This window comes from Natator depressus, chromosome 16 (genome assembly GCF_965152275.1).
Source record: "Natator depressus isolate rNatDep1 chromosome 16, rNatDep2.hap1, whole genome shotgun sequence".
NCBI classification, from domain to species: domain Eukaryota; kingdom Metazoa; phylum Chordata; order Testudines; family Cheloniidae; genus Natator; species Natator depressus.
The window spans coordinates 8877655-8902353 of NC_134249.1; the positions used below are offsets into that span (position 1 = coordinate 8877655).

General features: G+C 49.1%; 1 protein-coding gene across 2 annotated transcripts in view; it reads left to right on the forward strand.

The window, feature by feature from the left end:
* The first annotated feature begins 11910 nt into the window (after positions 1-11910).
* STXBP1 (syntaxin binding protein 1) overlaps positions 11911-24699 on the forward strand; it is a 67311-nt gene continuing 54522 nt past the window's right edge. The window contains exon 1 of one of the 2 annotated variants that reach the window (XM_074973802.1): positions 11911-12085. In XM_074973802.1, the coding sequence (XP_074829903.1) occupies positions 12049-12085 (37 nt within the window). In that variant the 5' untranslated portion in view covers positions 11911-12048. The remainder of the gene's footprint in view (positions 12086-24699) is intronic. The other variant, XM_074973803.1, reaches the window with a different exon arrangement.

Consider the following 24699-nt stretch of genomic DNA (forward strand, 5'->3'; position numbering starts at 1 on the left):
CAAAAGAGGAAGGATGGTCCAATGGTTAGAGTGCTAGCCCAAGACAGGGGAGACTCTGGTTTTCCAGCTCTGTCATAAGGTTTCCTGCACAGCTTGGGACTTGTCTGCACAGGGAACGTTAGCAGCAGAATGATACTGCTGTCGTTATAGCAGCAATGGTACAGAGGTGTAATTACACGGGTCAACGTCCCCGTACAGATAAGTCCTAAGAGAGTGAAACTATTCAGGTGTGCAGTGGTACTCAGCAATTGTTTCAGAGCATGGTTCTGCTTCTACGCCATGACATAGACGGAAGTCAACGGGACCAAAGCATGTGCTCAAAGTTAAGCATGTGCGTAAGGGTTTTGCTGAATCCAGAAGCTTTGAGCAGGTGCTTTGCTGAATCAGGGGCTTAGTGTGGACAGGGCTCAAGGGCAGAGAGTAGAGTCCTTACCCATTCAACACCGAAAGCAAGTGGAGGGGGGACTCCTAAAATCGGATGTCCCTCTTTATTGTTTATGTTTGAGCCAGGGCAGGATGGGAAGAAGACAAGGTCCCTGTCCCTACGAGCGCATGCCCTGGGGGTCTGGATTTTGCAAAACAGGTGTAGGCATATGGGAGCAAACAAGTTCAGTGCCTCATGCGAGTCAGCATATGGAGACCCAAGCCTTAAGTGGGTGACACACAGATGAAGGAGGGGATGCAAAGGGGCGAAGGGAGCAAGGCTGAAAACCCATCTAGTTAGGGCCAAGGTATTTTCTTGTTTAATTATTTAGCTCTCCCCCCGGCCGCTACCTTTGGGAAGGGCTAACCCCCAGCCATGGGCTGTCTCCAGCCTCCCCCGCCCTTGGTGCATGGAGAATCTGATGCAGGGAACATGGCAGCACCTGGCGCTGGAGGTCCCTGAGCCCGACTGCAGCTGCGGGCGCTACCTCCTGCAGTGAGATTGCTAATGATTTGCAAGCAGCACCATGGCCCTGAAATGGGTGCAACAGGCGAGGCCAAGACGCGGCCCCCAAACCGCAATGGACCTTCCCTCCAGGAGCCGGAGCAGGACACCTCTGCTGACCGCCCAGGCTGCCTGCCCTCCACAATCCCATCCCCTGTCTCAAGCCTACTGCAAGGAGAGGGGGGCTCCTGTGGAACACTGTTGCCCCCTGATGGTCATGAGTGAAATGACCGGTAGCTGAGAGAAGGACAAAGCGGCAGGAGGGGATTGTCTTTAATTGGAAAGCAATTTCCCCCCTTTTAAATCCTGATGATTTAAAGCACCTGCCGCACTCAGGATTCTGGGCTGCTTTGAGGGCCAGTGCAATCCCTAGCAGCCCCAGTGTCAGCTGTACTTTGCAGTTCAGAGCAGCTCAGAATCCCCTTGCCACACCCTGAGCTGTGTACGGGGGCAAGGGCCTGGCTGCGTATGGCAACCCAAGACGGTGCCTGCACAAAGGGATTTCTCTCCTGGTTGTTTGCAGATTGTTTACGGTCCCTGCGTGGCTGGAGCTGTGGCAGTGAGCAAAATCCTTCCCGAAGTTCCCTGATTTCCAGCCCCCTCCGCCCGCCCGTCCTTTAACCGTGGCCCATTTTGCCCTCGTTCCCAATGGACCAGACACGGGAGGCTGCTGAAGGAACTCTGGCTTTTGTGCAGTTGTGCTCGGAGGAGATGCAGCAAAACAACCGTAACAGTCCTTTGAAACCCCTGGGAGCCAGTGGGGCATGGAAGGGCTGCCAGGTTTTGACCCCCTGCCCCAGGTCTGCCCCCTGCTGTAGAGAACAGTTGGGAAGAGAAGTGGTCACAAAGAGCTTTTTGTTGCTTGGGGGAATCTCTCCGCCTCCCGGTTCAATAGGGCCTGGGCCCGTGCGTATCGCCCCCTCCGCGCCTCACTGAATGAGGAGCTGTCTCTGATCCCAGCGCGAGGGGCTCACCTGGAGAGCTGGTTATTTAGGGGTCTGTTTTACAAGAGGAGTCACAAGCAGGGAAGAGTTCGAGCTAGCGCATGGAACCAGTTCAGCTGGGCCGTGGCACTGCAGGTGTAACACCCGGTCTCTGCTCTGGCTCCTCTGGGGACTGGCCCACGCAGGGTACAGAGGTTTATGGGTCTGCAACAGGCTGGGAGTCCAGGCTGTTGCTATGATTCATGTTTTCTGCCTCCAACGTCCTGCCTTCATCCTTTGCTGGTGACACATGCTTCTCTCCCCCTACGCATGGCAGCCCCAAGGGGGCTCAGTCCTGATCAGCAGGGGCAGCTTCCCCTCACCCTCCGATTTGTAGCTAGTCACTGGTCAGAGCAGAACGTCAGTGGTTAGGATGATTATTCCTGCTCTTTATTTACATTGCACTAGAGCGGAGGGGCTCCAGTCTCAGACCAGGGCCATGCTGTGCTCTGGCCCCATTGTGCCAGGCTCTGGCCAAACATACAGGGAGAGACAGTCTGAGGAGCTTCCAAGCTAAATAGGCACCATGGAAAGGAAACAGAGAGGTGAAGTGACTTGCCCAAGATCACACAGCAGGGCAGTGGCAGAGGGAGGAATAGAACTCAGGTTCCCAGTCCAGTGTCTTCTCCATTCGATCCCAGTGGCTGAAAAAGCAATTAAACCCAGAGAGAGTTTTTCTTTCAGCTCTCGAGCTGACTCCATTCTGAGGCTCAGAGGAGCCCCGCATTTGCTGAGGACCCCATCTGAGCTACACCCTTTCGATGCTTCTCGGCGGGGGCGGGTGTATTTGTAACTAACGTGTGGCACTGGAGGATGCAGTTGCTTGTTTGCCTGGAACTGATTCATGCAGGATAACATTTAAATCCCCCCTTCTCCCCCCGCCCCAGCCTCTTAATATGAGCTTCCAGCACTTCAATCTGAGCAAAACGTTCTTCTAGGGAAGGTCACACGTGGCAGTGCGGATGGGGACCTCCCAGCACAGAGGGGATCAGTGATGCACACAGAAAAAACTGCCAGCACTCCGCATGTAAAGAAATAGCCATTTGCAAATATAGATGGTGGCTCAAGAAAGCCAGGGCCATTCAACCTCCCCTTGCCCCCCTTAAAGCAGCAACCCTTCATTTCTAACATCGCGGAAGGTGGGCTATACTACACTGTCTGACACTCTCCACACAGGCTGCACCAAAGTGCACCCAGTGGCCCTCGTCAGCTTTAGGACTTTGGGCTCTTCAGTCATGTTTAGGTCCCCCCCCGGGGTTATGCTTTTATCCCTCCAAGCCCATCTCTCTCCCCCTCGCCCTTAGAATTTGCCCATCCGTTCAGCCTAAAAGAGGCTCTGATAACAGAACACCCATCAAGTCACGCCGAGCGAAACGCACTCCTGAGCAGAGGGCCTCTGTCCACCACTTAGGGATTAAATGGGACTTCACTGGTGCCGTCCCTCTGACAGCTGGTCAACCTTTTCTGATGGAGCCATTTTTGTTTGGAAAATGCTGACTCCACAAGATTGGAATGGCTTGCGAGAACTTATTGATTTTGTTGACGTTTTCAGTGGGAAATTACCAGAATCATTTAGTTCATTTTCACTTACTATTATATCTGCTGAGATTGACAAAAGTTGAAATCAAAGACAAAGTGAAACGTCTCAGTAAGGTCATTTTGATGTTTCCAAGATGAAAGAGTTCAGAGTTTTTATTGCGCAGTAAATTTCAACTTTTTGTGCTGATTTGGGACATGGGAATTCTCCAAGGGCTGGTATTTCCCATGGAACAGCCATTCCATTTCCCAGCCAGTTCCAGCCACTCTGCACAGGGGTAAATGTCACCTCTGGTGGCACCAATTCCCAGCACCAAAGCATTTAAGAGTAGAAACCTCAATCCCTTGTTTCAGGGGCTCCCCTCAGCTGTAATTTCCACAGGCTCCAAAAGCTGATGTGGATGAAGATACCCCTGTTAACAGTCAAGTGAACGGAGATATTGAGGGCCAGACCCTCAGCTAGTGTTAATCAGCCAGTGGAGCTAGGCTGTTCTACCCCAGCTGAAGATCTGGTCCCATGTTGTCCCAGTTACTCTGTGACTCTTTGCTCCCTCCTCACTGCAAGCTAGCTCAGCACAGATTGTTTCTGGCAAGGGAGGTATCAAATATTTTGAACCAAATCTCATCTGGCTGAATCCGCAGTGTGAGATTGAACAGACGGGTCCGATTTCATTTGAGAAGCTGGCTTGTGAACAAAACCAGCTAGCACACACGCAAGTCACCAGGCCGCACTAGCATTCATTCACCGCTGGATTACACTTTGGTTGAGGTCCTGTATTAAGGCATGTGGGGAAACCTGGGGCCAGATTCTGCCGTCTGTATTCTAGCAAAACTCCCATTGAAATCGATAGGGGTTTTTGCCTGAGTGCTGGGTCCTGGTCTTTAATCTTGACCCTAATGACATTCGTTCAGATGCCAGAGTCGTCAGTCATGTAGCCCACGTGAGTGGTTCTCATCTCTTCTGTACTGTGACCACATTGCAAGAGTAAAAATAGGGTCAGGACCTCAAGAAAGGAAAGGGAGTTCACAACATTGCCAATCCCCATTACGTTGTCACAAGTTTCACAATAGTTGGTCTTTTTCTTAAAGCCCCAGCTCCTGGAGTCCGGTGATTAGGTGAGACTTCAGCATTTTTAAAAGTTTCTAGCCCTCCTGATTGGCCCAGACCAAAGGGCCCATGAAAAGAATCCAATTTATTTTTTGTTATTTTATGATTTAAACTAATCTCGTCATTTTTTGAGCCTGACTCATGATTTTTGAATTCTTATGGTTAGCAATGCAGTGGGTGTTGCAAACCCACGGTCCAGGAAGAGAGGCCCCAGTTTGAATGAGCTGGGTGAGTTTCCCATTGGAACTGGATTGTATCGATATACTGGGGGAAGCTTACTCAGTGTCACCTCTGTAGGGCTTGCTTAATGTTCTTGAGCTTCCATTAAAGCTAAACTTCGCTCAAATCACTTGCATTTCCTACCTCCAACAATTATACCCAGCCTTGGCTCCAAAAGCTTCTGCAGGTTGAGTTACAAAACAGAGGCCAGGCTTTTCAAAAGTGACCAGTAATTTCAGGGGTCCAACCTGAGACCCCTGAAAGAGGTTGGCTTTCCTGAGGGTGGGAGCTCAGCACTGTAAAGCGTATACAGGGTAAACTCATAAGTTGTCCGCCCTCTATAACAGTGGTAGAGAGATATGCACAGCTGTTTGCTCCCCCATGTATTAATCACTTACTCTGGGTTAATTAATAAACAAAAGTATAAAAAGTAGGATTTAAATGGTTCCAAGTAATAACAGATGTAACAAAGTTACCAAGCAAAATAAAACAAAACACGCAAGTCTAAGCCTAATACATTGAGAAACTGAATACAGGTAAATCTCACCCTCAGAGATGGTCCAATAAGCTTCTTTCACAGACTAGACTCCTTCCTAGTCTGGGCCCAATCCTTTCCCCTGGTACAGCCCTTGTTAGTTCCAGCTCAGGTGGTAACTTGGGGATTTCTCATGACTGGCAGCCCCCTTTGTTCTGTTCCACCCCCTTCTATATCTTTGGCACAAGGCAGGAATCCTTAGTCCCTCTGGGTCCCCCACCCCTTCTAAATGGAAAACCACCAGGTTTAAGATGGATTCCAGTATCATGTGTGTAAAGGAGCAGACTCACCCTTGTGGCGCCTCCTGCTGGTCATTGGGAATTAGCTCTTTTCCAGTCTGGAGCACCCTCTTCAGGCTAGTGATCTGCACAGCTCTGGCCCCTGTGTCCCTCACAGACCCTGGTGCCCCTTTCTCTGGGGTTCTGCCCCCTGGCAGTACCCCCACACTCTGCCTCTGGGTCTTCCCTTCCTGGGGAACCCCCAACCCACTATCCCCACCTTGCCTCAGTCTGGGCTACTGCCAGTCATCACCAAGCTCCCGCTCCCTGGGGCAGGCTGCAGTGTAAAGGCCACTCATCATAGGCAAGGGGGTTCGGACCTTTTGCCTTCCTCTGCCTCCCAGTACCTCTATGGGCCTTGAACCAGGCCCTACAGCCTGGGGAGTTGCCAGCCTGGAGTGCCCCCACTCAGCCTGCTCCTTCCCCAGCACTGCACCACCCTCAGTACCCTGTCAGGCAGGCTCTGCTCTCTCCCAGCCTGGAGAGAGACTCCTTGGGCTTCTGGCTCACAGCCTTCTTATACAGGCCACCTGGGGCCTGATTGGGGCATGGCCCAGCTGCGGCTGCTTCCCCAATCAGCCACCTCCAGCCACAGCTCTCTCCCGGGCTGCTTTTAACCCCTTCTATTTTAGGAGCAGGGTAGTCACCCTGCTACAATGTGACATGTTCACATGTACTGTGAGGGTTCATTACCCACTTGCTGGCACACACGGATACAGGAAAGCTTACAAGTAAACAGAGCCATCTACAACCAATTGTTCTAGTCAATGGGAGCCATCAAGATTCTAAACCACCATTAATGGCCCACACTTTGCAGAATTACAATAGGACCTCAGAGTTATGCTACATATTCCTAGTTTCAGATACAAGAATGATACATTCATACAAATAGGATGACCATACTCAGTAGATTATAAGCTGTGTAAGGATACCTTACAAGATACCTTTTGCATAAAGCATATTCCAGTTACATTATATTTACATTCATTAACATATGTCCATAAAACATATGGAGTGCAATATCACACTCCTAAGAACATAAGAATGGCCATACTGGGTCAAACCAAAGGTCCATCCAGCCTAGTATCCCATCTACTGACAGTGGCCAATGCCAGGTGCCCCAGAGGGAGTGAACCTAACAGGTAATGATCTAGTGATCTCTCTTCTGCCATCCACCTCCACCCTCTGACAAACAGAGGCTAGGGACACCATTCCTTACCCATCCGGGCTAATAGTCATTAATTAACTTAACCTCTATGAATTTATTCATTTCTCTTTTAAACCCCGTTATAGTCCTAGCCTTCACAACCTCCTCAGGCAAGGAGTTCCATAGGTTGACTGTGCGCTGTGTGAAAAAGAACTTCCTTTTATTTGTTTTAAACCTGCTACCCATTAATTTCATTTGGTGGCCCCTAGTTCTTATATTATGGGAACAAGTAAACAACTTTTCCTTATTCCCTTTCTCCACACCACTCATGATTTTATATACCTCTATCATATCCTCCCTTAGTCTCCTCTTTTCCAAGCTGAAAAGTCCTAGCCTCTTTAATCTCTCCTCACCTGGGACCCGTTCCAAACCCCTAATCATTTTAGTTGCCCTTTTCTAATGCCAGTATATCTTTTTTGAGATGAGGGGACCACATCTGTACGCAGTATTCAAGATGTGGGAGTACCATGGATTTATATAAGGGCAATAAGATATTCTCCATCTTATTCTCTATCCCTTTTTTAATGATTGCTAACATCCTGTTTGCTTTTTTGACTGCCACTGCACACTGCGTGGATGTCTTCAGAGAACTATCCACGATGACTCCAAGATCTTTCTCCTGATTAGTTGTAGCTAAATTAGCCCCCATCATATTGTATGTATAGTTGGGGTTATTTTTTCCAACGTGCATTACTTTACATTTATCCACATTAAATTTCATTTGCCATTTTGTTGCCCAATCACTTAGTTTTGTGAGATCTTTTTGAAGTTCTTCACAGTCTGCTTTGGTCTTGACTATCTTGAGCATCGTCTGCAAACTTTTCCATCTCACTGTTTACCCCTTTCTCCAGATCATTTATGAATAAGTTGAATAGGATTGGTCCTAGGACTGACCCTTGGAGAACACCACTAGTTACCCCTCTCCATTCTGAAAATTTGCCATTTATTCCTACCCTTTGTTCCCTGTCTTTTGACCAGTTCTCAATCCATGAAAGGATCTTCCCTCTTATCCCATGACAACTTAATTTACATAAGAGCCTTTGGTGAGGGACCTTGTCAAAGGTTTTCTGGAAATCTAAGTACACTATGTCCACTGGATCCCTCTTGGCCACGTTTGTTGACCCCCTCAAAGAACTCTAATAGATTAGTAAGACACGATCTCCCTTTACAGAAACCCTGTTGACTTTTGCGCAACAATTTATGTTCTTCTGTGTGTCTGACAATTTTATTCTTTACTATTGTCTCAACTAATTTGCCCGGTACAGGCATTAGACTTACCGGTCTGTAATTGCCAGGATCACCTCTAGAGCCCTTCTTAAATATTGGTGTTACATTAGCTATCTTCCAGTCACTGGGTACAGTAGCTGATTTAAAGGACAGGTTATAAACCATAGTTAATAGTTCTGCAATTTCACACTCCTGATTTAGGACCAAATCCTGAGCCCACTGGAGTCAACAGAAAGGCTTCTATAGACTTCAGTGGGCTTTGGCTCAGGCCCTTCTACACGTGTAATATGGGATCTGGAGATTCCATTGAAGCAAAATTCCTAGGTCCTCATCCAGCACCTACTTCACTTTGAAGTTAAGGGACCTTCTCCCATAATTAACATTTAGCATGTGCCTAAGGGCTCTGCTGGCTAAGCATGGAGTTCAACAGGAACAGGATAGGGCCCCTAATCACAAAGGACAACGCCAAAGAGCCAGTTCCCGTAGCATGACCTCGGCTCCAGTGCACGTAAGCAGCATCTACCATCCCTTTGTTTCTGGCAAAATACGCAGCTCAGTATATTACTCTTCATACCGCATTGCTCTCTGGCTGTGTTAACTTGGCTCTTGGAACCATCACATTTACATGCCCTGGCTTTTGGTGATCTTAACTGGCCATAAGCAGCATTGCATTCCTTTGTTTGGTTTTCATTTGGTGTAAATCAAATCTTCCTCCACCGCTGTATCCAAATTACAGCTGGCAGAATTCTACTGTTAATTATTAGAGTGAGGCACTCATTAACTATGCGGGATGGGCATGTTATAAGAACACAGATAAATAATACCTGGCTCTTACATAGTGCATTACATCAGCAGATCACAAAGCACTTCACAAAGGAGGTCGGTATCATTGTCCCCATTTTACAGATGGGGAAACTGAGGCACAGAGTGGGGAAGTGACTTGCTCAAGATTACCCAGCAGGCAACTGAACCCAGGTTATCCTGACGCCCAGTTCAATGCTCTCTCCACTATCCAAAGTGAAGTTAATGGAAGTCATAAGGGGGCTCAGCTTGCAGGCTGGGCATCTTGTCCGGTAGGCTTCTTGGGCAGGAGTTACGTTTTTTGTTGTGTTCATGCCACGCCCAGCACAATGGGGACCTGACCCTGGGCAACGCGGGAGATCAAAGAAGAACAAAGGGACATACAGCCCTTAAATGTACATTCTTTTGTAAAAAGAAAAGGAGTACTTGTGGCACCTTAGAGACTAACCAATTTATTTGAGCATAAGCTTTCGTGAGCTACAGCTCACTTCATCGGATGTAGTTCACAAAAGCTTATGCTTAAATAAATTGGTTAGTCTCTAAGGTGCCACAAGTACTCCTTTTCTTTTTGCGAATACAGACTAACACGGTTGTTACTCTGAAACCATTCTTTTGTAAATAAGAGCTAGCAAGGAAAGGGTCTCTGTGTTGGGTTTGTACAGAACCTAGCACAACAGGGCCCTGACTGGGGCTCCTCGACAGTACCACCATCCAAATGATAAATAATGTCACAGTTTCAGGCCTAGCCGCTCTGCTGTCCTCTTGCCGAGTGTGTCCCCTCAGGTGTCAGGCCTCAGGCCTTTACCTCTCCTGAGGTGAAATGCTGCAGTTCTCCAACTCAGAGACCTGGCCCTGGGCTACAGCCCCCTGTGGGTCAGCCGACATGTCTGTCCAGGTTCAGCCCATGCAATTCCTCCCTTCAGGAATCGGGGACCAGCCATGAACACAGTGACCAGATGGCCTTCTTAAACCACAGCATTGTTTATGTTAACAAAAGAAAATCAGAGAAAAAGGATTTGGAAGCAATGGTCTACACCTCTCACCATCCCCTGCCAGTAACCTAGGCAGACCGAGGTCACAGCCTGGCTCATCAAAACACCCCCTTCCCCCTTGAGAACATGTTCGCTTTTAAACCTGCCAGATTGCTGCGTTCATCAGCCTTTCCCTGTCTTGGCCTGATCTCTCACCAGCTCTGAAGTGTTCACAGAGAAGTGGCTTATCTTGAGCCATTCTTTCCCCTCCTGCTTGTTTTTCCCCCCAACAGCCCCCTATTAAACTAAACCCATATATTCTTCATGTAGCACCCCAATAGAATCACCACATAACCAGCTTACCAATACCCAACTCAACATGCAGTATGCATGAGTTATTGCAGAGCAAGTCCAAATCTGTCACAAATAACAATAAAACCACGGCACAGCGCATGGGGCATAGATACATGTGCTGTTTAGGAATCCTAGAACGCATCCAGATTTGGGAAGAGTTCCATCTTTGTGCTAAACTCTGTTTGTTTGATTGTGAAGCCATCGTCCCTACTCCCTCCTTCCCACTGGTTCTGTCTTGTCCACCTGTTGCATGCCGTCTGACACTTTGGCCCCCATCCTGCAATGGACTGAGCATGGGTTCACCACCTTTACTTGATTGGTGCCCCAGGTGGGGTCTGCATGAGCACAGGGGACCACCCACATGCAGTGCTGGACTCTAAGCTCCCCTTCTTTGCTAGTGGTATGTACAGGATCACAAAATAAAATAAGAACACCAAAACAACAGCAGTAGACCTAGAGGCCCCAGATAAATCCAGGGCCCCATTGTGCTGGGTGCTGTACAAACACCCAGTGAAATCCAGTTCCTGCCCCCAAGGAGCAGGAGCTTACGATCATCATAGACCAGACAAAGGGGAGGGAAACAGATATAAAACACTGAAGTGACTTACCCAAGATTACACAGCAGGTCCACTGCAGCACTGGGAGTAGAACCCAGGTCCCCTGACTCCCTGCCCGGTGCTTTATTTGCTAACCAATTTATGTGTTTAAATCCAGGACCAGGCATTTTGGGGAAAAGTTATTGGAATGGCTCCACAGTGTAGATCTTCTCCAGGTCAGCTCACTTACAACCCTCCTGTCCCTGTTATGTGTGGGTGAGGGAGATCTTACTCTAGATGCCTTTGGTCTGGGGACCGTTTCTGGAGGGCCTTGTCCCTGCAGTCTAGGAGGAAGCCCTGCCTCCCTGAGCTAGATTCTCCTCTGTCTCGCTGGATTTCTTCCTCTGGTCCCTTTTGTTTTCTCAGAGAGAAAAACAAATTGCAGCTCCAGGATGCCGTGAGGGGCAAAGTCCAGTGCTGCCTTTCGCCACTAATCGCTCTGCCTATAGATCTAAAAATCATCCCCATGAGTAGGTTTATATGCAGCCTGGGAATAAATACAGTAATGCTCTCTCTATAGCCAGAGCTATTTGAATCTACTTTCATTTCTCCCATTCCCCTCCCCGCTCAGATACGCAAAAAAGAATAATAAAATATTACAGTTAAACATTGAATTTTCAGAGCTACAGTTTGCAACGTTTCCATTCAAATAAACAATGCAAGGCTGAGCAACGAATAAACACACAGGCAGGGGAATAGCAGCTGGTTGTAAGAGCACAGGGGTTGCTTTGATTCAAGCAATGCTTTCTGACCAGGCTCTGTGCTCAGGGGCTGCCAATCCGGCCCTGGGGTAAGGCCAGGCACTGCAGTCGGGTTTCCCCCGGGAGGAATTGGACCCAAGATCTTCACCCCCAGCATACAGCCCTGGTGAGTGGCAGGGAGGGCGAGCACTGCGGCTGATGCTAGGCTGTTCCTAGAGGGACATACCCCCCCCCCCAGCACCCTGCTGCGTGCTGCAGGATCAGAGCCCGCCGGCGGCTGGAGGGGTCTCTCTCTGTCCCGGGGGGGCCGCTGCTGCTCCCCCTCCCTCGCCCAGGTGGCCAGGGGGCTGCACCGCAGCCCCGTGATGGAGGCACCAGCCAGCCGAGGCGATTGGTCTGCAAAGCGGTGACGTCGTGGAGCACCATCACCTCCTCTTCCCCATCATCATCATCAGCCCCCCCCCCCGCCCCATCTTCAGCTTCCCGGTCTCCCCCTCCTGCGCAGGCAGCTGAGCGCACAGCCCGGGCGAGCGGATTTATACAAACCAGAGAGCAGCAGGAAAAGGGGGAGACGAGCCCCCCCCCCGAAAGGCACCAGGGCATCATGGCACCCATTGGGCTCAAGGCTGTGGTTGGAGAAAGTAAGAGGATGCTTCTCTTGTGGGTCTATTTCCCCTTCCGATCGCTCCCCTCCCTTCCCCGGGCTGTGCGGGTGGAGGCTGGATCTGGGGGGGGTGGGGGTGTGGGGGGGAATCTGGGAGGTTAGATGGGCTCTGTTTGGATGTGGGAGTGTGTGTTGCGGGCGGGGGGCGGGGGGGGGAGCCCCAGGATCTGATGGGGAAATGGACCAGAGTCTTGGTAATCTTTTGCAGGAGAAAATAGAAAGTGTGTGTGGGGGGGGGGGGGTTGGAATTGCAGATGCGCAATCCGGACCCTTGCAGTCAGGATCAACGCCCAGCTGGGGGTGGCGGGGTAATAGTGGCGGGTGGGGGGGGGGAGATAAAGGGGGCAGGGGAATCAAACCAGAGGAAACGGGAGAAATACATGGGGAAATGGGGGTGTATGGGGGGCGGTGTTGCCATTGTTTGATTGAGGGAGGGGGGCGGTTGGGATTTTTCTGCAGTGCTGCGGGAGGGAGATGGAAAGGGACAGCAAGCTGAGCCATTTCCCCAGGCTCTGGGTCCTAGTGGCTTTGTCCAGCAGGCAGCGGTCGCCTGATTATCCCAATAAATAATCATAGGAATGATCATCATTAATAATAATTAATAAATACATCCCAGATGATTCCCCAGAGCCTCCGGGCATGGGAGGGCGGGGGCGGGGGGGGGAGAAGGAGGAGGTGATCTGTGCCTGGGCCAATAATAAATAAACACAAAATTACCGGCTCCTTCGCCGACATTGGCTGCGTTATTTTGCGCAGGCACAGACAGCCCTTGCTGCTACGCCAGGTCCTGCAGTGTCAGGGCAAAGCCTTCTGGACTCCCCGCTCCCACCCCCAAAATCAAATCATACCGTGCAAGCAGCACCCAGCTTTCCTTTCCCATCAGGAACATGCCCCCGAGGTGGTGGAGGCCGTTCAAACTACCCAAAGAAATGGTTCAGATAAAGGCCGACTCTTCTGGGCTTTGAGCTGGGCACTTTGGCAACCAGGGTATTTCTTTGTGCAGTTGCTCTGATTGGGGGGGCATAAGGTGCTATTTTTGGCTCGCGGTTGATATCTTCTCTAGCTGGGGGGGGGGAATCTAAGATTCTCCCCCCCCCCCATGATGTTATTCTTAGTATCTAAATAAGGGGTTCTTATTTTTAGAGTGTATGCAGCTGGGCAAGTGGGGAGTTCCTGTATAGAGTGCCTGCATTCCTCGTGCCATAATAATCTAATCAAGAAACTTTTATGCCTAAACAACTAACAACAAAAACGGTATAAAATGGTGACAACTTCCTCTGAGTCCCCTCTGCCATGAATCATGTAAATCCTTCGCTCTCTTGAAATTAATTAACCTTGTATTATTTATTTAAAGGGAAACTAGGCAAAATGTCACCTTAAAAAGTCGTCGTTTAATTTTTTTTGTGTGTGTGTGTGTGTGTGCTTAGCGGTGGGAATGGGAGAAATACATGTCGATTTGAATAGCTCTGGGTACTGAGAAAGCGCTCCTGGAGCTTTGTGCATTAAGAAGGCAGGGTCTTATTTAACAATCCTCCACACCACAGCCTCGGCTCCAGTCTGCAGATGGTGCGGCTGAAGTGCGGTGGTGTGACTGTTTGGTGGGATGATCCCATTAGATTTATGTCCTGCTTTGTTCCAAGAAATCACCTACCCAGAGAGCTAACAGACAGCTCTGCACCAGTCTCGCTCTGCTTTTATTTTCCAAAACCCTACAGCTCAGCTGTGGCTCGGTCAGCTCTGTCAGGGGGGAGAAAATCCTTTGGTTCTAGTGCTGCAAGATAATCCTGGAGGGGGGGTGAGGTGGAATTTAAAATGTTTTGCTGCATTTAATTCTCTGGCACTAGATTGTCCTCTTTCACTCTCTAGCGTGTGAAAAGTAGGTTATGAAACCGACGGGATGCACAATGTATCGCTGCGTTCCTGAAGAGCATTCCTTGGAAAAGCTAAAGGTCTCATCTGACCCTCCTTCCTCAGTCAAAACCCCCAAAGGCTACAATCTAAATGTATCTTCTAAACCTTCCATTCCTTGAAGAAAGACCAGTGGCTGGAAGCTAGTGATGTGGACTTTTCACATATTTTCTTTCTTTGCTTGAATACAATAGCATTGGCCTGCTAAACCCAAGGTTGTGAGTTCAATCCTTGAGGGGGCCATTTAGGGATCTGGGGCAAAAATTGGGGATTGGTCCTGCTTTGAGCAGGGGGTTGGACTAGATGACCTCCTGAGGTCCCTTCCAACCCTGATATTCTATGACAACATTAGCCATCACAAGTCACACACGCTTTCTTGTTCTAACCACCATGATGGGCATCTGACTGAAGGCAAAACTCTAGCCTTCAGGAGTTTTATAACAAACTGCACTGTTCACAGAATATCAGGGTTGGAAGAGACTTCAGGAGGTCATCTAGCCCAACCCCCTGCTCAAAGCAGGACCGATCACCGACTAAATCGTCCCAGCCAGGGCTTTGTCGAGCCTGACCTTAAAAACTTCTAGGGAAGGAGATTCCACCACCTCCCTAGGTAACGCATTCCAGTGTTTCACCACCCTCCTAGTGAAAAAGTGTTTCCTAATATCCAACCTAAATCTCCCCCACTGCAACTTGAGACCATTACTCCTTGTTCTGTCATCTGCTACCACTGAGAACAGTCTAGAGCCATCCTCTTTGGAACCCCCTTTCAGGTAGTTGAAAACAGCTATCGAATCCCCCCTCATTCTTCTCTAGACTAAAGACTAAAGACTTTCTGAAGACTAAACATCCCCAGTTCCCTCAGCATCTCCTCATAAGTCATGTGTTCCAATCCCCTAATCATTTTTGTTGCCCTCCGCTGGACTCTTTCCAATTTTTCCACATCCTTCTTGTAGTGTGGGGCCCAAAACTGGACACAGTACTCCAGATGAGGCCTCACCAATGTTGAATAGAGGGGAACGATCACGTCCCTCGATCTGCTGTTCTTCCCTCAAAAGAGCTTTTTTAATCTGTAAGATAACCAGTAGCTGGGTATCCCTCTAATATAAGATTATCTATAATACTCACACTAGATTCTCTCCCTGGGCAGGGAAATGCTGCATAGGACACAGGTAATTTGGACTGTGATTGTCCAGCGAGCTCCATGCAATCTGACCCCTGTTGGCTTCATTGGGGCTTGGGATTCTGCCTACAGAGAGCTCTCGTTGTAGGATCAAGGCCTTGGAGAGAGTTTGCTCTCCATTTCCTTGGAATTGTCCTATCTGGGAGGTGGAGCTCATCCCCTGACCATAGGTCCCAGCTATCTGCGTGGGAGTCTTGTGCTTCCTCATGGCCTCCTGACCAGAGTGGTTCCTGCAGGACTTCCTCACTGGCCCTGCCCACCTTTTCCCATGGGTTCACTGGGCAGTTGCCCACACTGTGCAAGGTAATGCTGACTATGAAGATGATTGTGGGCTGGGATGTCCAGGAGGTTTTTCTGGCGGCGGCGGTGGCGGTGATGATGATGCCATGGAGAACAGTTGTCCTGATCCCTAGGCCACCCACTGATCCTGTGCACAGACGGGGTTACCTCTTGAGTGGAGAAGGCAACGGAGCATCATCCTGCCATGGCTCCCTGTTTTACAGGGCCCCACCCTTCAAAGAAAGGCACCGGGCCTGGCTCCCCTCTAGCCCTTGGTGATAACTTTGTAGACTTGCCTCTGAATTCGCAGCCAACTCTTGTCATGATGATACCTTTTCTGGGGCCATTCCATCCAGTACGTCACCCCTTCCAGTCACCCCTTCCACCCACCCGGTGTTGCGTTTAAGAGCAAATACCGTGCAGCCCATGCGGTTGCAAAAAAGTCTCATAATTCTCCCCAGAAAAAAAAAAAGTCACATTCCTGGATGAAACTTTCCAGGTCTGGCCTCTGCCCACAGGCGTCTTGTAAATTCTGAGTAAAATCTCTCCAGCGTATCTGAGGACAGTGACGGTTAAACCCTGATTCCCAGCCCTTTCTATCACCATTTCATGAAACTCCGGTCCACCCTATTTTGGGCAGGAGGAGGCCGGGGGGGGGGGGGGGGCGGGAGATGAAGTTACCGTATTTGCCAGCTGCCCTGTTTGACCCAGGTTTGTCCCCTATCTTTTAAAAGCCAACTGTGGTGCCTAGTGGAGCTGGCGTGATTGTTTTTAAACCACGTTGGCCTTCCAACAAGTAGAAGGAGATGTGCTAAGCAGGCAGGAGTGTGTCGGGGTGCAGAGCAGATGAGTTGGGGTAGAGTTTGTACCTTTGCCTTGGGATTTACTGGGGGATTCCAGCTCACTCCAATGGGCTGCTCTTCCTGCAAGCAGTGGACAAAGCAGGTGGCTGCCAAACCACGTTAGAAGGGAGCATTACACAACTTTAAACGAGCATGTTCCCTAATTGATCAGCAACGAAACAACGAAACAGTGTTAACTGGGACGACTTTAAGTGAGGAGTTCCTGTACTTTGATCTCGGCCTTTGTGTCCCTGAATACAATGGGCCTGGAATACAGGGCAGAGTAATGAGCATCTCTGGTCATCTCCTCCCCAGCTAGGTCCTAAGGCTATTTTCTTCTTCCCTTGGCCTGTTGGCAGTCTGCTTCTTTTTGCACCTCTCCTAGGCCAGCTGGGTTGGATTGTCAACTTGTTCCTCTGCTGAGTTCATAGAGCTTTCCCACACGGAGCCCCATTGCTTCGGTGAAGTGGTTATGGGTTAAACAGTGCAGCTAAAGGAGAGCAGGCTGGTTATGGGTTTGTTAACAGTGCAGCTAAAGGCGAGCAGGCTGTAAACGCTGTGCCAGGTCCATTGCCCTCACCCATTGCACACGCCTAGGATTCTCTTTCTCCTCTTTGAATTTAATTTCCTATTTATTATTACTGTTTCTTTTAAAAGAAATGAACTCTTGTGTCGCACTGCAAAGTCAAGGACTGAAATCTGCAAACAGTTTAGGGCATTTAGACCCTTTAAAAATGATTTAGGACTCTTTGACAAGTTTACAAACCCTTGCCCTGTACATATCAGAAACAAAACCATTGTTACAACAGCCTTTGTTTAAAGAGACACTATAAAGGAATATAGTAGACACCTTTATTATTAGAATGAATGGGAGCCATGTGTCAAGAATCCACTGAGCTGCTTGGGAAATCTCCATCAAGGTACCTGAAACCATGCTGCCCATATGGAGCATCCCCTATTTTAGCTTCCTTGTTAGATGTCTGACTTTATCACTGTTCATGATTTTCAAGTGAAAGCCGCAAATATATACAAGAGGTACAGGGTGCTCACGCTAATGGTGCTGAAGGATGCCGAACTCTCGCGTGTTGGGATTTGTAAAAGAATTAACAAACCTTAGCTTCGTATTCGTTTTTTTGGAATGCACACACACTCTCCTTCTCTTCACGTACATCTACACAATCCGAGAAACTCTTCTTATAGTCACACAAATGATCAAGTGCCCAGGGCTGGCAGGCCATCCACAACTCACCCCCGTGGGACAGATTTTTAAAAGCGCTCAGCATCCTGGGTACATTGGAACTGAGCCCTCTTGAAAAGCTAGCCTGAATAGTGTCGAATGGGCTGATTCTTCACTGCCTTGCCCCTTGGGTAGTTATTTAGGCCCAGATGCTCAAGGCTTCTAATGTCCACGGAAATCATTGGGAGTCAGGTGCCTAAATATCTTTGAGGATCTGGGCCTTATACCTGTGCGAGAGCATGTGGCATCTTGCCACCATCACAAATGGAGAATTCTGATTTCTTAGCCTTCAACACCCACTTGCATAGGCTCATTGACCACCCAAGGTGCAAGGCGGGGGAGAACCAGCCCTTAAAGTATCACGGCTGAGGTGTTACTGAATGCAAAGGTTCTGCATTTGTCTGAGCTCCCCCTCCCCAAATAAATTAGCTATAACAAAGGAAATTATGGCTAGAGTGATAGCTTCCAACAAGGCAATCTGACATTTCATTATAATATATAAGCCTTTTTTGGGTTTAATTTTCCTTTTTATTCTGCCCCCCTCTCCCCCCCCAAACTGTAGTTTAAAAAGAGAGAGCTCTGCATCTCCCTAACATCAGGAAGGGTTACGATCCATTCCCTCCTACAGTACTGACACAAAGTTTTCCCTAGGTTTTGGCATTTGGGCAGAAAGATGCATGTCCTGTTTCAGACCAGCACAAACAAAACCAAGATGACTTCATTGCGGGTGATGAGGGAGTCTGCAACTAACCCGTCCAATCGGACTTCCAAGTGCCCATGATTTCAGGCAGATTTCTTAAAGTGCGCCACTCTCAATATGCTGAGTGCTTTTGAAAAATCTGCCCTTCCACGCAGTGCCGCAGGAGCATTAAGGAACTCCTGGCGGCAGTAAAATTTGTGGTCCTGCATCCCTGCAATGCAACCCTTCAGGTTGAGTAACCAGGAGGGGCAACTCTCCAGGTGGTTGGAAAAACTGCTCCTGCTCCCCTTGACCTTGATCAGAATTCTGTTGCTGAGCTCAGGGAGAGAGGTTATGGGCTACCTCCTGCTATCTCTGTACACTTGGTAGTCATGTTTAATAGTACACATGTGGCACCCTGGAGCTCGCATCTCTGTGACTATGCCCTAAAGGAATCTTTAAAAACAGAATAAGTCCTTCTGTTTAAGGGCATTGGGCCTGATTCTTCAACGCTTATGGAGGCTTCTTTGGTTGAGTAAACGTTGCAGGGCTGGGCCCTGCCTTTAAGAATGAGGTCTTATCTGTGCATTGAACCAAGTGACTGCCTCCCCACTGTTCCTAAGTCAATGAAGCCTACTTTACAGTGATGGGCATGCTTAGGGAATAATCATTTTAGGCCTAGAGAACATGCGTTGAGCCGATTTCTAGTGCATGTAAATGGTATAATAGATTACGTGTGGCTGAATGGACACAGTGGAGCCCCTCATAAGCAATCAGTGAATGGACCAGCAAAAATCAGTTGTCAACTCAAAGTGGGTCTTTAAGTAAAGATTGAACAAATTTGTGCTGGAGATACATTAAGCTAGGAGTTGGTATTGGACGTGGTCCTAGGGCAGGTTTTGCTGTAGAGATTGTCACCAGCTTTTCAGAAGTGACTAGTGATTTGGGGTCCCTGGTGGCACTATGTTAGATGCCTGACTTTCAGAAGCGCAGAGCAGCTGCCCTGGGAAAATCAGGCCCTAGAAAGGAAGGGTAATCCAGTGACTGGGGCGCTAGCCTGGTAGTTGGGAGCATAGTCAGCAACAAGTATGCAGGTCGTACCCCAAGTGTCTTTATAGAACTACAGCCCTGGTCCAGCAACACACCAGCAGCCTGCCGGCAACACCCCACTGTCACACTCTGGCTTGCACCAGCCTGGATTAAAACCAGCAAGGTGACCCCAGCATACTCCAAGTCCTGGATTTCTTCAAAACCATGTGGTCTGCAATGTCCAGCTCTCTCCTGGACAGTGCAGAGAAATCATAAGGTTCATTTGTTCCTCTAAAACACACAAAACCCACTAGCTTGCCACATTAACTGAAATGAAGAGTCACTTTAATTCCAATACAGCACTAGTAGTTTAGATTAATAGTAAAACAAAATTAACAACTGTAGGACATAGGTTAAGTGATGCCAAGTAAAAGGAATGATGTTAGAAAGGATTACAAGCAAATAAAAGTGATAACACACATCTAAAGCTCTAAAACTTAATCTAGCAAGGTACAGGCTTGGTGAAAGATGGTTTCTCACCTATATTCAGTTTCCAGAGACCTTAAACCCCCCCCCCCCGCCCATTTGGTTGAAGGACACATCTTTCTTGGCTTGTAAGAGCTCTGTTCCATTGCGTCTGGCTAGGGCTGGATGCCGAAGATGGCTTCTCTCCTTGCTTATATCGTCCAAAGTTCAATGACTGTTTCAAGAGGCAGGATGATCTCATGCTGGTTTTTCCCTTCCTGTGGGCTTCCCATCCCCATGCTGGTCCTCTATGTAAATGGAGCTTCCATTGTTTCTAGTCGCACGTTGCTTAATTTCATTGGAGACAGACAGACAACTGCCATCGTGAGGTTAGTGTGAGGTTTGCCTCCACCCCTTGTTAGCTTGATGGGACTGTTTACATGATATGTAAATACATTCTTCTTGTCTTTCAGAGAGCTTTGGAAATAACTCCCAGGTGGGGAAAACATGTTCCTTTGTCTAAGGCAGACCTGTTTACCAGCTCCCCTGGCATGCCTGGGTTAAACACACTTGAGTCATAATTCTAGCACATATCCATAACTCTTAATACCCAACGCTTACATACATCACACAAGAATATTAATGATCATGGAATTATTAGTTTTCAAATGATACTTCACAAGGTGTGTTTTGTACAGAGATTACTACAGTAGTGTGTAGGGTGTGAATACAGAGGTGCTTAGTGTCACAGTCACTAGTTTCTCTGTGCCTCCGTTCCCCATCTGTACAATGGGGATAACAGCACTGCCCTGCCCGACAGGGGTGTAGTGAGGATAAATACAGTAGTGACTATGGGGTGTTCAGATACTACAATAATGCGGGGCCACATCTTAGATAGTGGGAGCTGTATCTGAAAAGTGGGAGCTGTATCACATCACAACATATGCATGTTACACGAGATACCCACACCATCACTGGTTCTTTGTAAGACCTGAGGCTGAAGGCCAAGTACCTTCAGCCAGCTGAGAACAGGTATCCCTTTTTGCTGCTCATCTTGAAGTGTATTACTGCTCTTGTGAAATGTGTTGCTGTTTGTTTGCCTAGTGAGTCTTTCCCATTGGTTAACAGCCAGTGTTGGGTAGCTAAACTGGCAATATCCTCCCAGTCATATTCTTCATCAGCCAGTCATGTTGCTCTTATGTTACCAGTCCTATTAAATATGCATGCTGGTTTACAACTCCCCTTGGCAATGTATTTACATGCCATTAATTTCCTTATGGGCTTCAGGTTATTTCTGTAGCATGATCACATGTATAGGACAGCTGTAGATGTAAAATTAGACATATTGAAGCAAATTTTGCCTTTGGTTATACCTATGCCCTGCCCTAGAGTTAATATGGCTTAACTGAGATCTGGTCTACACTGGGAATTTGCATTAGCATACTATGTCTCTCTAGGGTGTGAAAAATCCACACCCCTGTGAGATGGTGTTAAGCCAGCCTAACTCCCGGTATAGCCAGAAGAATTATTCAATCGCCTTAGGTACTGCTTCTCAGGGAAATGGATTAACTATGCTGACTGGAGGACCCCTCCCATCGGTGTAGGCAGTGTCTACACTGAAGTGCTACAGTGCTACCCCTGTGTGAGGTATTTAGCCCACTTTTCTTACAGTTCCACTATTGCACCATCAATGTCAACTGGAGATTTGCCATTGATGCTAATGGCAGGTGGATCAGACCCTATGTCAAGCAAACTGTACTCGTTTGAAAGGCTCCGTGAAAGATTGCTCTGCTTTTGCTCGGTTATAAATAAAACACATTGCCTCCCAGGGTGACATACAAGTTTTATTTCTTATAGGCCACCTCATTGCTAACTTTTAAATTAGCCGGTCAGTCACTTTAGTGCCATGCAAATCACCCAGAGAGGCAAATTAATTCAGAAAGAATGATGGATTGGAAGATACATGCAAGATATCTAATGAGCTGGCTGTAGCCCTATGATTTGTCCCCATCACTTATTTAAGACCTTATCCCTCAAGAGTGGTGAAGGCCATCAATAAAAAGGGTAATCAAGAACAGAGGAGGAATACTCCCCCGTAGCCATTTGAATTGCATTTTTTTCTAGAAGGTACAGAAGTGAAATGGTAGCAGTTTGCTTTTCCCCCTCATTCTTAGTAAAAATAGAAATAGAAATGTAAGAGCAGCTTGGCCTGAGGATAACAGACCCAAAGTGGTGAGGCCATACAAGAATGCATATGATGATAACATCTGGTCTTGTGGGATGAAATGGCCACCAAACACATTTTTTCCATGACCGTAGTTATATCTGACTGTCACAGGCTCACCTGAGGCATCCAATAGAACAAGCTCACCTTAATTTTGCAGAAAATAAATTAACACTTACCTCAAGATGGCCACTTGGGCATTAAAGTACTTATTAACAGTCCTTCTCTGGTCCAGGTTTCTTGGGTTAAGACAGGGAGAGTCTTCCCGCCCTGTCCCAGCCTCTTGTAGAACTGCTTTAGATAGTAGCAGCCAACTCTTTTTAGCTGGCCTGCTGGCCCCTCATTGGCCTGTGCGTACTCCAGGCCCTCTAGCCACTGAAAGACCAAGTCTCACTGGTTCCACCAGCAGCTGATCCTGGGAGGCCTTTCTAGGCAACTCCTGGAGGGCTAAAATTTGCTGCTTTTCTCTTCCAAAAGGACAGCTGCTTAGGGGGCCAAGGCAGCAGGACCTCCAGTAGAGGGCCGTAAATGGCTGGTACACCCTGTCCAACCGCTCTGTATAATATTAAAGCGAATAGGCTTGATTTTTCTCTTGGTTACAATGGTGTAAATACAGAGTAGTTCCATTAGAGTCAATAATAGACACACGCGGGCAGCACGCTGCTGGCCACCCAGACAGGAAGTTCGTCAGAGCTCCTCGTTTTGCTGCTTCCCCACCCTGCAGGAGAGCCGCGGAGCCCATACTGGACCCCGTTTCAGAAAAGCACAGTCAGTCCCCGGGCTGGGTCCCAGGATGCACTAGTCGGTGGGGAGGGAGTGGTTGTGGCTGCTGAAAGGGTTAACTGAGTAACAAGCGTAGCATGTTATCCCAGGTGAGATGGCTTCTCCCAGTCGAGGGGTCGGCAGGAAGGGTTCAAGAGTCCAAGCCCCCCCCCCCCACCATTTCAGACCCTACAATTCTTCATTATTTGTATTGTGGTAGTGCCTAGGGGTCCCACTCATGAATCCAGGTCCCCTTGGGACCTAGTATCCTCTAGCCAAGTCTGGCTCCAGCTCGCCTGGAGCTACTAGAGTTTTTGGAGCTTGTATGCGCTATGGCTGCCACACAGGCCCTGCAGGAGTGCTGTTAGCTGAGCGGTCCCCACCTTCCTCCAGTTGTTCTGCGCTCCGTCCTGATCTACCCTGCCCGTATCCCACCCCGGGGCCAGACGCACAGCGCCCCCACCCTATCCCTAAGCCTGGCACATCTCCCCCATGCATCCACCTTTGCTCTCTCCACGCATCTACTGTGCCCCCTCCTCCCCCCACCACACACACGGCTTCCGCCCAGTCGGACCTAGTGGGCACGGCAAGCTGGACCAGGGTGGCCAGAATTTCAAAATGAGGCAGGGTGTCCAGGGCCCAGACGGGTGCAGCGTTTCCAGGACAAGGCTCTCTGGCGTCTGTGGTGCCGCTGTCTTTGGCAGGGTTGTTCTCCCTGAACTGGCAGCAGGCTGCCCCGTAGCGTGACGTCTCTCTCCTTTCTCCCCAAGGTCGGGGCTGCTTCTCCGGCTCGCGTTCTGAAGCGATGGCTTTGCTCCTTTCTGTTCCTGTGCGATTTCTGCCTCCCTTGTGTTTTGGGCCCTGGAGCGGGACACGTCTCTCATCCATACACTGGCACAGCGGGGCACGGTCACCTGCACTGACATGTCCCACCCGCTCCTCGCCTCGCAGACATGCGGTGCGGGAAGTGGGGCACTCCCAGATTTCTGCAGTGCAGGCCTGCCCCGTGGAGTGGGGGGCGGCTAGGGAGGGCAGGAGCGAGCGCTGCAACGAAGCCAGCCGATCCCTCCCAGTAACTCCACTCTCTGATTCTTCTCCCTTCCCCTTCAGGGATTCTCCTGAAACCCTTTGCCATTATCTCCCCTGGGTGTGCCTCAGCTGTAGTCAGTGCAAGGGATATGATCTATTGCTATGGATTTCTTGGGTTTGCTGCAGGGTATCTGGGTACCGCAGTACTGAGGGGCTGAGGCATTGCAGTATTGGAGGGGCTGGGAGGCTGGGGTATTGTAGTACTGGGGGCCTTGGGGTACTGCAGTACTTGGGGAGGCCTAGAGTATTGGGGGCTTGGGGTACTCAGACATCCAGGGCTCCTTTGAGGATAAAAATTCTCACTCCGAGTACTGCAGTACTACGGGGGCAGCACGCCGCTTGCTGCACTATGGCCTGCATCAGTTTATTCCTCATTCCCAGGCCAGGATCATCCAGCCTTCAGGAAGTGGCCTGTCTGACCAAGGCTGTATTTGAGGGCTGGGGGGGGGGGGGGCGGTCTCTCCGAGAGGACCAGCCCCTTTACCGGCTGGCTTGTTCTGTGAAGAATTGAGTGATCTTCTGACAGAGTGGGGCAGCCTCCTTGCAGGCTGAGTGCACCCCACCTCTGCCACTCATCACCCCTTTCCTGCTCCCACTATGGCGCACTGAGCCCAGAGGTGGTATCGCTGTAATTAACCCAAATCACTTGGCACACAGCCAGCCTCCCTGGGCAGAGGCATCTTTGTCAGATGAAGTCAGACACTTGCGTTACAGCCCCATCTGTTCCCCACCCTACATCTCCCCAACCTCTGACTTGCACTGGCTGCAGGCCTTACCCGACAGCTGCCTTGACAGCCGATTTCCCTGTGGTCAGAGATGTGGAGGTCCTGAGAGGCGAGGGCCATAATGACATTCCATACGGCCACACTGGATATGCCAGATCAAAGCCATCTGCTT